Source organism: Triticum aestivum, chromosome 7A (assembly GCF_018294505.1).
Source record: "Triticum aestivum cultivar Chinese Spring chromosome 7A, IWGSC CS RefSeq v2.1, whole genome shotgun sequence".
Classification (NCBI taxonomy): domain Eukaryota; kingdom Viridiplantae; phylum Streptophyta; class Magnoliopsida; order Poales; family Poaceae; genus Triticum; species Triticum aestivum.
This window is the reverse complement of record NC_057812.1, coordinates 329,231,206-329,245,757: the sequence shown is the minus strand read 5'-3', so window position 1 is coordinate 329,245,757 and position 14,552 is coordinate 329,231,206. Positions and strand designations below refer to the sequence as shown.

Here is a 14,552-nt window from a genome sequence, read left to right as displayed (position 1 = left end):
AAACCCAAATGGACAGAATCCAGTCAAAACAGATTTTTTTTTTGAGAAATTCCAGTTAAAACGGATGTCTGTTTGGGGTCGCGTGATAGAGTTGGCCTGACGAGATCCAAGAGCAGCATGCGGGGCAACCTTGGATAAATTGAGTGACTCACCGGGAGGTGACGTGGAATCCACCGCCTCCCCGCCTCCAAAACCCTATTGCGCGGAGCACAAAACCCACACAAGACACGCGCAAAAGGTAGGCGCCCTCACCTCCTCACCCACCCCAATCCCACCTCCCCTCCCGGACAGGGCCGCAACAAAAGCAGCCTCCAGCGCTGCATTCTTGTTTTGCCGCTGCGGTTTCGCTATCTCCCCACCGCTTCCCGGCCACCTCAGACACCGAGCCGCCCCTCCCCCCTTCCCCCCACCCCATATGGCGCTGCCTTCCCGCCCCGTAGCCGTCCTCGCATGGTGATGCCTCCTCGCTCGCCCCCTCCGGCCACTCTGTCCCTGAGATGTGGCGCCTGATTTCGTTGGGTTTTGCAGGGGTTCGGGGGAAGACGGGCAGCTGGGCATGGGCCGGTGCGACGAGAAGGACTGGGCCCGCTGCATCGGCGCTCTGGATGCGTACGCCGTCTCCGCCGTCGTAGCCGGCAGCCGCAACTCCCTCGCCATATGCGACGACGGCAGCGTACGCTTCCATTGCCCCGCTTCCTTCTTGCACTCGTTTCCTTTCTATACAGTACAGTGTTTGTTTTGATGTGGTTTCTCGCTGGCGGCCGCCGTTTCTCTGCAGCTCTTCACTTGGGGGTGGAATCAGCGGGGAACGCTCGGGCACCCGCCGGAGACCAAGACAGAGAGCTCCCCGGCGCATGTCGACGCCCTCATCGGGGTCAAGATCGTGCAGGTGAGCGCATGATCACTCTTTTGAAATGCGATTCGCTTCTTTTGTAATGCGTGTGTCATTGGGTTTTGGTGCCAGGCAGCGATCGGCGGGTGGCATTGCCTCGCGGTGGACGACAAGGGCCGGGCTTACGCTTGGGGTAAGGGAACTCGGTTTCTTGGCTGGTTTTTTCTTTTCGGAATTGGTTGATTACATGACATGTGCGCCCATGTTCCAGGGGGCAACGAATATGGGCAGTGCGGGGAGGAGCCTGAGAGGAAGGAAGATGGCACAAGGGCACTCAGGAGGGACATCCCCATCCCACAGCGATGCGCTCTCAAGCTCAAAGTTCGGCAAGTGAGTGGAATGGAATCAGATTCCTATCATGTACTACTTGCACCAGTCCCAATGTTCTTGGGATTTTAGTCATTTTTATGCATGTTTTAAGGATTGTGACTAGCAATTTTTTGCATCTTACTGTCAACACCAGCATACTTGTTGCCAACTTGTGTTAGGCTGGGAGAACACATAGGATAACTTTTTGTTAGAACTGTTACAGTGTGCCATGTCCAAATGAAATACTGATGTTCTAGTAAAATGATGCTAGAACTTTTCAGTCCTGCACTCCTGCTTTCCATTCAACATCATTAACTTCTGGTTTACTGTTTTCTTTCATTGACTCTAGGTAGCTGCGGGGGGGACTCACTCAGTGGTTTTGACACAAGAAGGCCATGTCTGGACTTGGGGACAACCGTGGCCTCCGGGTGATATGTATGGCGCCTGTGACTTCAACTGAAATCATCAATCATTTTTATATTTTTGGTGTGTTTGTCCTTGTATCATAGTATTGACGATGTTAGTCTTCTTTTCAGCAAAAAAATATCTACGCCAGTACGTGTGCAAGGGCTTGAACAAGTGAGCATGATTGCTGTAGGGGCATTCCATAATTTGGCACTGTCAGTAGACGGAATCTTGTGGGCATGGGGTAATAATGAATATGGCCAGCTGGGGATTGGAGATACCCAACCGAGATCACAACCGATCCGTGTTGAAGGGCTATCTAACCTCTCATTGGTGAGCCACACTGGATTGTTGCTTCTTATTTCTGACATCCTTTCTAAATCAAGTTGAACATTAATGAGGTGTATGAAGACATTACCTAACAAGCCTGGTTCAAGGCTTGGTTAGACTCTAGCTGAGCAAAAGAAAAAAAAAGTTGGTCCATTGGATCCCAGGTTAATTCATGTTGACTCGCAGTAAGTTAAGCATATAGCACCTCTGGTACTAATCGTTGAATTTCTGCCATTTTTGTGGAACTTACATTTGTTCGATGTTGCCTATGTAAATAATTTCATATTGATTATGGCCTACCAGGCTACCACTAGATGCTGATAAATCACAAATACTTATGCACACATATTTTCCTTACCAGGCCTATGAATCCTAAAAGTCCTGTTTCTGTTTCTTGTTTTATATTTTCCACATCTATTTGCAGGTTGACATTGCTGCTGGAGGTTGGCATTCAGCCGCATTAACTAAAGAAGGAGAGGTATTTCCTTTTTTCTTTCTTTCTGTAAACTGGTTTATCATCATATGATAAAATTTATTTACTCTAACCGAACCGCCGGTGCATAACGGAAGGATAAAGCATTCTGATAATGTCAAGAGAGATCGGGGTAGACCAAACTTCACATGGGTGGGTCCGTAAAGAGAGGCCTGAAAGACTGGAATAACACCAAAGAACCAGCCATGGACATGGGTGCGTGGAAGTGCTATCCACGTGTCGGAACCATGTTTTGAGATCTTATGGGTTTCAACTCTACCCTATGCCAATATGTTTGGGACTGAAAGGCTTTGTTGTTCTCTGACCGAACCGCCAGTTTTGACACAGTTCTATTTTATTTTATGTTGGTGAAAGACGACACGGCTATAGGGAGCAACAAACTGTTCTCGCGTACTAGTTCTTGCATAATAGGATTATTCATGAAGGGTGTTGTCCACTGTTGGCTGGTGTGTGTGTGTGTGTGTGTGTGTTACCTGGCCCATGTGGCCCATATACATTAGTATGTAAAGCAAGAGAGAAGAATGGAGAAGGTTGACTCTTGACTGATTCTAGATATTTCTTGAACGACAAGATTGTGTCAGAGCACAGGTGGGAGAAGATGTTGGGTCTGCAGGTCGCCCGTGGTGAATCAGCAGCATGGGGTGGAGCTCCGGGCGCCTAGGGTGTCAGCGCAGCGGGGAACAAGCTCCGGGAAAAGGCCAACAGGCCCAGGCGGAGTAGTTGTGCAGGAATGGAGCCGGCGGCCGGCAGTGTGCGAGAGTGGGTCTGCCGGAGGAGACGGCAGCACTTGGTCTTGGCAGTTGGCAGCGATGCTAGGTGAAAGGATCGAGAAGAGGTATCTAGAGGGGGTGAATAGACTCTTAGCAAGAAAAGTTGCAGTTTTTAAATTCTTTAAGTTGAAGTGGGGTTTTAGCACAAGTTCAAACATTCACAATACATATCAAGCAAGCATGACAAGAGTATATGAGCAGCGGAAAGTAAATCATGCAAGTTGCAAGAATGTAAAGGGATGGAATTGGAGTGTGCAAACGCAATTGGAGACACGGAGATTTTTGGCGTGGTTCCGATAGGTGGTGCTATCGTACATCCACGTTGATGGAGACTTCAATCCACGAAGGGTAACGGTTGCGCGAGTCCACGGAGGGCTCCACCCACGAAGGGTTCACGAAGAAGCAACCTTGTCTATCCCACCATGGCCATCGCCCACGAAGGACTTGCCTCACTAGGGTAGATCTTCACGAAGTAGGCGATCTCCTTGCCCGTACAAACTCCTTGGTTCAACTCCACAATCTTGACGGAGGCTCCCAAGTGACACCTAACCAATCTAGGAGACACCATTCTCCAGAAGTTAATAGATGGTGTGTTGATGATGAACTCCTTGCTCTTGTGCTTCAAATGATAGTCTCCCCAACACAGCTCTCTCTCATGGGATTGGATTTGGTAGAAAGATGATTTGAGTGGAAAGCAACTTGGGAAAGGCTAGAGATCAAGATTTATGTGGTTGGAATGGAATATCTTGACCTCAACACAAGTGTAGGTGGTTCTCTCTCAGAAAATGTATGTTGAAAGTGTAGGCATATTCTGATGGCTCTCTCTTCGAATGAAGAGTGGGTGGAGGGGTATATATAGCCTTCACACAAAATCTAACCGTCACACACAAATCACCGAACTCGGTGGGACCGAATCATAAAACTCGGTCAGATCGATTTGGTTCATAATGTGACCGTTAGGCATTTCGGTGGGACCGACATGATCAACTCGGTGGGACCGATGTGCTAGGGTTAGGGTAAAGCCTCATCTCGGTTGGACCGATTACACAAACTCGGTGGGACCGATTTTGGTAATAAGCTAAACAGAGAGTTGGCCAAGCAAACTCGGTGGGACCAATTTCATATTTCGGTGGGACCGAAATTAATGCAATAGGCAACAGAGAGTTTGCAAGCCCATCTCGGTTAGACTGAGATCCCTATCGGTGAGACCAAATTGATTAGGGTTTCTGGCAGTGGCTATGTCAAGAGAACTCGGTGGCGCCGGATAGAAAATTTCGGTGGGGCCGAGTTTGACTTTTGATTTGGGACATATGTGGATATGAGAAAGTGGTTGAGGGCTGTGGAGCATATCACTAAGCACTTTGAGCAAGCAAGCCATTAAGCAACACCTCACCCCCTCTTAATAGTATTGGCTTTCCTATGGACTCAATATGATCTTGGATCACTAAAATGAAAAATGTAGAGTCCTGAGCTTTGAGCTTGAGCCAATCCTTTGTCCTTATCATCTCGAAAGGGTTCCACATCCTCTAGTCCATGCCACTCCATTGTTGAACTTATCTGAAGCATACTAGATGAAAGCATTAGTCCAACAAGAGATATGTTGACATTAATTATCAAAATCACCCAGGGAGCACTTGTCCTTTCACTAGGTCCTGGTGGTCGGATGGAAGCAAGAGTAGGAAGTACGGAGGTGGCGGCGGCTGAGAGGATGAAGCTGCAGCAATGCCGGTGGAGAAAGAGAAACCATCGAGAGTTGTGATTGGCACACTTCCATGTCGTATGAGTGAGGAAAGATTCAAGAAGTCAAACGAGGAAGAAACTTTGAGGGTGTATGCAAGAAGAAAACCTATGAGTGAAGAGATGGAGAAAGCCCAATGAGGAGTCAAATTTAGTTGCGTATGCAAGGATAAAATTGCAACATGAACAACAAATTCCAGTAGTTGGCGAGGTCAAATTGCAGGGGGAGCAACATCAGCGACATTAGATTCCAGTACTTGATGAAGTGGACTCATCTAAGAGTCAGTTGCGTGTCATAGATGATTGAATGAATGTGCCTATTGCCTTGAGGAAAGAACCATGAGCTGGGGCAGGAAATCCTCTTGGAAGGTACGGTTTTGAGCATGGTACTGAAAAGTGAAAACTATGCGTCATATGACTCACCGTCACCTAGGTATAGAGCCTTCATTGCCTCCTAACAATCGTCAGTAACTGATTGGAAAGCAGCAGCGCAAGATCCTGAGTGGGATGAAGCGATGATGGAGATGCCAGCCCTTTAGAAGAATAATACATGGGAGCTTGTAGAGCTTCCAAAAGGGAAAAGGCAGGTAATTGCAAATGGGTCTACACCGCGAAGCAAGAGTCAAATGGTAAGATGGAGAGACATAAGGCCAGACTTGTTGCAAAGGGTTATAGCCAAACCTATGAAATTGACTATGATGAGACCATTGCACCTGTGGCAAAGAGGAGTACCCTGAAAACTTTGATATCACGTGCAGCAAATTTGGGTTGGCCTTCATACCAGCTCGATGTGAAAAATGCTTTTTTTTTTCATGGTGATCTTCATGAGGAAGTGTACATGAAAATTCCACCTGGTTTTGGTACATCTCAAACTCATTGAAAGTTCCTTAGGTTGAGAAAGTCATTGTACGGGCTTAAGCAATCTCCATGGGCATGGTTTGATCAATTTCATTGTGCTATGTGTGGTATGCGATAGTTACAGCGCAACTCCGGCAGGCATATCACAGTTCTTGCAGTATATGCGGATGATATCATTGTTATAAGGGGTGATACTGTTGAGACGTCACAATTAAAGCAGACCTTAAGCAAAGAGTTTGAGATTAAGGACCTTGGCCAACAGAGGTATTTTCTAGGCAGTGGAAATTGCAACATCCTCAAAAGGGATAGTTCTCTTGCAGCCGAAGTATGTCTTGGACCTTCTTAGTGGTGCATGAATACTTGGGTGTCGAGCTGTTTCAACTCCTATCGAGCCAAATCATCAATCGTATGCACGATCTGGAAGTCCAATTGTAGGGAGAACTACAAATGGCTTGTAGTCTGGCTCATCTTTTTGTGCCACACGATACCTGACATCCTATGCAGTGAGTGTGGTCATCCGCTACATGCATGGCCCAAGAAGTCAGCACACTATATATTGCCCTATCTAAAAGGGAGTCATGGAAGAAGTCTATTGTTTAAGGCCAGTGGGCACTTAAATGTAGAGGGCTACTGTGATGCTGATTGGGCTAGTTGCATTGATGCCAGAAGGTCAACATTTGGCTTTTGTGTCTTTGTTGGAGTAAACCTTCTAGGAGGATGAAGCAGACGGTGGTCTCCTGATCTACAACTGAAGCAGAATATAGAGCAATGTCTTTTTGTTTGTGCGAGATGCTGTGGATGAAAGGCCTCATATCAGAGTTAAGGCTACTAAAGAGAGGAGCATTGAAGCTCTGGTGTGATATGAGCATCTCTAGCAGACCCCACATTTTGCCGAACTGTAAACTGTACAGTTTGCACGGGGGCGTTTATGCAGGCTCAAAATCACCGCGGCAGAACAGAAACTGTATCCAAACCCGTAAAATTTTAAAAACTCGTTTTGCGTGAGAAATTTAAGGAAAAGCTCGCCGGAGCTCGCTCGCATAGATAGTTCTTCACATAGTTGGTTCTTTTTCACATAAGTTCGTACACAGCATGCATACATATAAGTTCGCCGGAGCTAGACCGGGCCTACGCTACCGTATCACTACACAAAATTGAGCTCACCGGAGCTTGTGCAGTAGCTGCCCAGCAGCGGCGCTCAATCGGAGTCGGAGGAGTCGAGGTCGATGTAGAACTTCGCCTGCTCCGCCTTCTCATCAGTCACAGGTCAGCCTCCTTGGACGCGTGCGCCTGCGACGCGGCGACGCCCGTCTGGAGGAAGAGCCGCTTGTACTCGAGCTCGCGCCGGATGCGCTCTTCCATCTCCTCTTGCTCCCTCGCCGACCGCTCGAGGAATACGCGCTCGAGGAGCTCCTCATGCCTCGGGGGGAGGTAGTCCTCGGGCCCGATGACGCCTCGGCGCGGCGGCGCATCGGGCTCTACGACGCGAGGTGAGAGCTCCTCCTTCGGTTCCTTCTTCACCGGAATGAGCCGCGAGCTCGATGCGCCCGCGGATGAGCTCCCTGCGGACCAGGAGCCGGAGGTGGCGTGACGGCGGCGAGCGAGCTCGCGATCGAACTCGTCTAGCTCGCGGCGGTCGAACGCCGGCGGCGGCCGGCTACAAGGGTTGAGCCACAGACGCGCCCCTCGCTTGCACGTGGCATCGGATCTGGCGTGGCGGCGGCGCTCCGCCTTATCCCTAGAGCTGTCCATGGCTTTGGCAGGCTTGCCGGCGGCGAGAAATCGAGCGGCGTGGTGGGGAATCGGGGGGAAACGCGGCTGATAGGGTTTCGACCCGCATCTGCCCCGCAAACCCGTAGTTATACTGCTTCAGGGGTAACGTTTGCGGGCTGCGGCAAAAATATTTACGGGCCGGACGAGTATACGGGCTCTGTTCTGGCCAGAAAATTGGGCCGAGCCCGTATACTCGCCGGAATTATGCAGGTTCGCGCGTTATGCGGGGTCTGCTAGACTTGCTCTAACAAGTCAGCAATCAACATTGCAAATTATCTAGTTCGGCATGACCGAACAAAGCATGTGTAGATCGTTTTTTTCATAAAAGAGAGGCTTGACGAGGGAACACTGAAGCTAATCCATGTTACTTCCTCGGAAAAATAGCTGATTGCATAATGAAGGGGTCAGGAACAAAAGAGTGTTTGTCAGCATGTGGATTATAGATATCTATCGTCCATCTTGAGGTGTGCGTGTGCGGCCCATATACACCAGGGGGAATATCAGGTGCTCCAGCGTCGTAGGTGATACAAGCTTCCGGGCCGTCGGATCTCAGATCCAATGACATCTGGGGGGCTACTACACTTGCACGCGATTCTCAGACTTTCGAAGGGCTTTTTTGAGAAATGTTCAAAGTCCCCTAGGAGCATTCGGATCTGAGATCCAATGGCTTCCGATAGCTCGTATCACCGGAGCATCTAAGGCACTGGAGCACCTGATCTCTCCCTATACACTAGTATGTATAGCAATAGAAGAATAGAGAAGGTTGATTGATTCCAGATAGTTCTTGACCGAGAACATTCATGTCATAACTTTTAATGGGCTTGAGAATCAATATAATCTGACAAGTTTGTTATTCCTTCTATTCATGATCAAAATATGTCCATAAGAAACTCCGGCAAAGATATAAAGCTAACTAGACTTGAGCTTTGAAGAAGTTGAGCTCATCTGTTGGCTCAATGTTGGCGGACATGCAAATAACTGACTGGCTCAATGTTGGCTGCTCAGTTAGGTCACACCTAGTTCGTTCCAAATTTTCTGCATAAATAGTAGAGCGGACATGCAAATGTGTATGGATGCAGGAAGCTATTAGTTGTGACCACTGGAATAATGATGAGAAGAGAAGCACAATGCAACTGTCATTTGGTGTGGTACTGCCATCAGAGCAAGAAGGCTAAGAAATAACAGCGAATTGACATAGTGAATATATCAGTTGAAAACTAAATTTAGGAAGCATGTATTTACTATTCTGAAGTTTTGTTCAATGGGCAATTGCGAATCTTCTAGGTTTGAAACAAATGTATTTTGGTAATTGCTATGCATAAATTAGAAGAAATGAGTCCGGTTCCAAATTCGTGATTGTTAAACTGATGAAGGAAAATGTATTTTGAACTCTTAGTTGGAACTAACCATTTTCCATATGTTTACTGCTCGAACACGAGCTTGAATATGCTTTGGCACAATCATCTGTTTGGCGGTCTCTGCAGGTATATGCTTGGGGAAGAGGAGAACATGGGAGGCTCGGCTTTGGGGATGACAAGAGCAGTCACATGGTGCCGCTAAAGGTTCAGCTTCTAGCTGGAGAGGATATTGTTCAGGTAGTTTAACATGGGCCTGAAATGTTGTATTGAATTTCTTGATTGTCTGTCGCCTATAAGCGTCTGACTGAGGTTTGTTTCCAAGTTCAGCACCTGAGTTCACTCTTCTAAATGCTTGCAGGTATCATGTGGAGGGACCCATTCGGTTGTGCTAACCAGTGATGGCCGAATATTCTCTGTAAGTAGAAAATTTGGAGTTGCTTACATGCACTACTTGTAAATATGTTTTTGGATATGTCAGCTAGAATAAGCAACTTTTGGAGGTGTTAGCTATGCAGATAAAATAAATTAAACATAGTTTTAAAGCTATTTTGGGTTTACCAGAACTAGGACAGACAAAATATGGTATAAGCATTGTTATTAGTTGATATTGTTTCACTGACCATTGTAACCAGTCGAAATGGGTACCTCTACTATAGGCATCGCAAGAAGATAATGCATTGCAGCTCTCAGGTGCCACACACCCATATATGAGTATAGCATTAAAAAAATATATCAGAGAATTTCAAAAAATTCTGAAATTTTGGGATATCAAACCTGGATGCCCGTTGTACACCCGTATTCCGTTTCGTGGGGAATGGGTGCCCGTGGTAGTATCCGTGGCGAAGGAATACGGTCCGACATACGATCCATCATGGGCGTCCATTCCCCACGAAACTGAATATGGGTGTACAATGTGCACCCAAGTTTGATATTCCAAAATTTCAGAATTTTTTGAAATTTCCTGATATATTTTTTAATGCTATGAGAGCCACAAATCCTCCTTGTACGAAGCAACTATCTGCACTAGTAATATGAATTGCTTGAGGAATTTTCATATTCTCAGGGTCATAGATATGCTTTGGAAACATCATGATTCATGTGATATCCAGAGGCCGGGGTAATCCTCCTTTTCGGAAAAAGTTGTATGATTATCACCCGTGGCACAAGTTAGTACTGCTTAGGTTAGGTACTACTCCCTCCTTAAACTAATATAAGAGCGTTTGTAATCTAAATGCTCTTATATTAGTTTACGGAGCGAGTAAAGAGCAAAACGTGTATGCTTTTAAAATTATTTTCTTTACCATGTTTGTTAGAAACCCCACTGTTTTCTTTAGCTTTGAAAGGTCATATTGCTGACAATGCCAATAATGTTTGCTGATAAGCCCTTCTCTTGTAGGAACATTTGAATAGTACTCCCTCCTTTCCGGTTTATAGGGTTTATCTTAAAATTTTAGTTTTTTCATCTTATAAGGCTCAATTTGGTTGTTCCTCATCACATGTTCAGATCCAAGGTGCATTAAATCATTGCATGCAGGTATTAAGAGAAAATTGACCAATGCATTGGTAAACATATTTTTCTAAAGAAAACAAGAGCATTAATTGGTGCTTTTGCAAACTACAAAAAGTATTTCACCACTTACCATCTACCTTGGTTGGTGAGATTTTTGCATTGAGCCCTATAAACCGGAAAAGAGTGAGTACATAACTGTCTGTAACCAGTGGATTTCTTTATTAATGAGCTTTATTTATGCTCATCCTTTTTCCCTTTCTTTGTTTGCAGTATGGGAGGGGCGATCATGGCCGTCTAGGCGACGGTAGGAAGGTGACTACGGGTCACCCAATGGAAGTGCCCGTAAACTTGCCGCCACCAAAGACCAGCACCAGCTCCGAAGGGCTATGGCAAGCGAACTACGTTGCCTGTGGCGGACGACACACACTCGCCATCGTGACATGGACCGATATGTAACAAGGCATGATCACTTGAGTGTATGAATTGAAATTGTGGTAACAGTAATGGAGAATAAGAACTAGAAGTTGTGCACTTCAGGCTTCAATTGAATGTTCCGATTAACAAATTTTGTGCCGACTTCCCAATGTTGTTTTCTCCTTTGCATGTCACCGCAGCTATCTTGAGTCGGTTCAAATTGCAAAGATTCTATAATGGTAAATGTTATCTAGCTATTGGATCCGCCCACACAATACACATGTAACACGGATTAAGTATGTGAACCCAATATTGTGTTTACAACAATTAAGTATCATAAGTACTAGTGGGTAATCCGGACTCCATGAGAACATTTATGTATCCCTATTGCAGCTCTAATTCTCGCCTTCACACACTTGCAATATTTCCAACCCCATTCCGATAAACCTCAATAAAGGGCAAAAGACCATTTCCTCATCTCTTCGTGGAATCGATACTCTTATTCAGCTATCACTAAACCATGTGCAATTCCAGTACATCGGCCATATGCGAGAGCAACAGGCAGCGGCATCGCCTATATGTGAGGGAGTGGGAGTGGCACCCATCACGGGCACCATCTCTTGTTCCACCTTCGCAAGGGCGCTGCGAGTGTGAGCTGAGGTGGGAGACATGATGCTAAGAGGGGGGAGATGTCATTGGGGGAGACATCAAGGGCATAGATGGGGTGGAGTTGCGCCTATGATGCAGAGATGATGGAGATCGAGCGTCGCTGAGCACCTGTTGGACAATGCGGCGGTGAGCTCATAGTCCACGCAAAGTTGCAAGGTGGCCATCGATGGCATCTACTGCTAGTCATCATGGCCGCGAACAGCGGTCCACTAGACGTCGAGGACGACAAAAACAAAGGTTAAGCGGCATGTGACTCTCTCAGACCAGAAAGGAGCAATGGCCGGCACGTTTGACCTCAGAGTGTGAAGGAGCTCTAGCCGGCACGGTCGACCTCGTGGCAGCGATGACCTGCAAATGCCCTTGACCGAAGAGTTTCTTCTTGATGGACCACCGGTTGCGATGAAAGAGGGATTCAATCATCATGGGTGCTACCGCCTCCTGCCCTCCGAGGCAACGCGGCCGCTCCTCTTCTGTTCTAGAGAAACACCACTAAGTTAACCTTGCCAACCACCCCACCGAATCCGTACATGCCATCGCGGGAGGAGAAGACAAAGGTGCTCCTCCAGGACGATTACGCCTTAGAGCCAACGTCATCTCGACTCCCTCCGCGCAGCGTCACAAAAAAACACTTCAAATCGTCTATAATGTGAACTTGTCTTGATGGTAACATGAAACTGTGTCGAAAGGTCGAGGATGGGATTTAAAGTGGACTTAATAATGAAACCTCCCACGTGGCTGTGGTTCTCCCGGTCCCTGTCGTTAGTGGTCTCGTTTGGTTCGGCCGGCCTCGCAACGTGTGCGGTGGAGAGACGATGGTGGTGTCCTCGTGACTGTGATGGCGCAGGTTGGTGGGCGGTTGGCGTGGTGGAGCCGCCGGTTGGTTCTGGGTTGTGGGTATGAGGGGTAGGGAAAAATCCCTTTCGGGTCTGCCCGGCACCGACACGGTTGAGGGAGTCCTGGATTAGGGGGTCTTCGGACAGCCGGACTGTTGGACTATGAAGATACAAAATTGAAGACTTCGTCCCGTGTCCGGATGGGACTCTCCTTGGCGTGGAAGGCAAGCTTGGCAATACGGATATGTAGATCTTCTTCCATGTAACAGACTCTGTGTAACCCTAGCCCCCTCCGGTGTCTCTATAAACTGGAGGGTTTAGTCCGTAGGACAACATACAATCATATCATAGGCTAGCTTCTAGGGTTTTAGCCTCTACGATCTCGTGGTAGACCAACTCTTATAATACTCATAGCCTCTACGATCTCGTGGTAGACCAACTCTTATAATACTCATATCATCAAGATCAATCAAGTAGGACGTAGGGTATTACCTCCATCGAGAGGGTCCGAACCTGGGTAAACATCGTGTCCCCCGCCTCCTGTTACCATCCGCCTTAGACGCACAGTTCGAGACCCCCTACCCGAGATCCGCCGGTTTTGACACCGACATTGGTGTTTTCATTGAGAGTTCCACTGTGCCGTCACCGTAAGGCTTGATGGCTCCTTCGATCATCGGTAACGATGCGGTCCTGGGCGAGGTTTTCCTCCCCGGACAGATCTTCGTATTCGGTGGCTTCGCACTGCGGGCCAACTCGCTTGGCCATCTGGAGCAGATCGAGAGCTACGCCCCTGGCCATCAGGTCAGGTTTGGAAATTTAAACTACACTGCCGACATCCGCGGAGACTTGATCTTCGACAGATTCGAGCCCATGTCAGGTGCGTCGCACGATCACGACGAGCATGATTTAGCTCTGCCGTCGGACAGTGTTCAGGAGATTACACCTGCAACTACTCCGACCTTCAATCCAAAGAAAATTGCGCCATCCGAGGACGGGTGGTAGATCCCGCCATGGAGGCCGCACTCTCAGTGACGATAGAGCCGGATACTGACTTCACCCCTTACGAGAGCCGTGTTGCCAAACCACTGGATTCATCTCTGGCCACGGACTCCGAGCCGCCTGTGTCCGTGCCTATCGAATCCGATTGGGCGCCAATCATGGAGTTCACCTCCGCGGATATCTTTCAGCACTCACCTTTCGGCGACGTGCTAAATTCATTAAGGTCTCTCTCCTTGTCAGGAGAACCTTGGCCGAACTATGTCCGGCTAGAATGGGATGCGGACGACGAAGAAATTCGCTCCCCACCCACCACCCACTTAGTAGCCACTGTCGATGATTTAACCGACATGCTCGACTTCGACTCCGAAGACATCAACGGTATGGACGATGATGCAGGAGACGAACAGGAACCACCGCCCACGGGGCGCTGGACCGCCACCTCATCATATGATATATACATGGTGGACACCCCCAAAGAAGGCAATGGCGACGAGACAGCGGGGGATGACCCATCCAAGAAGCAACCTAAGCGCCGACGTCAGCGGCGCCGCTCTAAGTCCCGCCATAGCAAAAGTAGTGATACCGGCACAAGAGGCAATAACACTCCGGATAGTGCCAAAGACGACAACAATCTCCTCCAGCACGATTTAGAGCGGGAGGGTGAACAAGCTAGCCCTCCAGAGCGGGCAGCGGATAGAGAATCGAAGGAGGACAATTACATGCCTCTCTCCGAAGACGAGGTGAGCCTCGGCGATGAAGAATTTACCGTGCCTGAGGATCCCGTCGAGCAGGAGCGCTTCAAGCGCCGGCTTATAGCCACAACAAATAGCATGAAGAAAAAGCAACAACAGCTTCGAGCTGGTCAAGATTTGCTAGCAGACAGATGGACCGAAGTCCTTGCGGCCGAGGAATACGAACTCGAGTGCCCCTCCAAGAGTTACCCAAAGCGCAGGTTGCTACCCCGACTCGAGGAGGAAGCATTGAAACCTACATCACCAATGTACGATGCGGCTGACCGGCCACCTCGTGGCCGAGCCAGAGAGGCGTTTCAGCCTGAAGTTCACCCTGTACCCCGCCGCCACTCGAACAAAAATACCAAGGCCCGGGGAAACACACGGGACCTGCGAGACATATTGGAAAGCATGGCAAAACATACAAGGTCGATATACGGGTCACGGGGGCGCGCGCCAACGCGGGACGAT

At 48.1% G+C, this 14,552-nt stretch overlaps 1 protein-coding gene across 2 annotated transcripts; it reads left to right on the top strand.

The window, feature by feature from the left end:
* Positions 1 to 214: 214 nt before the first annotated feature.
* LOC123154285 (ultraviolet-B receptor UVR8) lies at positions 215 to 11,000 on the top strand. Of its 2 annotated transcripts, none has more exons than XM_044573053.1 (11): positions 215 to 453; positions 529 to 673; positions 779 to 889; positions 965 to 1,025; positions 1,104 to 1,222; positions 1,551 to 1,636; positions 1,738 to 1,939; positions 2,361 to 2,414; positions 9,052 to 9,162; positions 9,284 to 9,340; positions 10,706 to 11,000. In XM_044573053.1, the coding sequence occupies exons 1-11, from the start codon at positions 416 to 418 to the stop codon at positions 10,889 to 10,891; spliced, it is 1,170 nt and encodes a 389-aa protein (XP_044428988.1). In that variant the 5' UTR covers positions 215 to 415; the 3' UTR covers positions 10,892 to 11,000. The 2 variants fall into 2 exon arrangements, with proteins under 2 accessions (XP_044428988.1, XP_044428987.1); XM_044573052.1 differs by having other exon boundaries at positions 1,104 to 1,252.
* The last annotated feature ends 3,552 nt before the right edge of the window (positions 11,001 to 14,552 follow it).

Excerpts from the sequence above, each read along its gene's own strand:
- LOC123154285 (XM_044573052.1), top strand. The coding sequence starts at position 416 with ATGGCGCTGCCTTCCCGCCCCGTAGCCGTCCTCGCATG. Across the intron at positions 1,026-1,103 it reads GGGCCGGGCTTACGCTTGGG|GGGGCAACGAATATGGGCAG; the intron begins GTAAGGGAACTC and ends CCCATGTTCCAG. Across the intron at positions 1,940-2,360 it reads GGCTATCTAACCTCTCATTG|GTTGACATTGCTGCTGGAGG; the intron begins GTGAGCCACACT and ends ATCTATTTGCAG.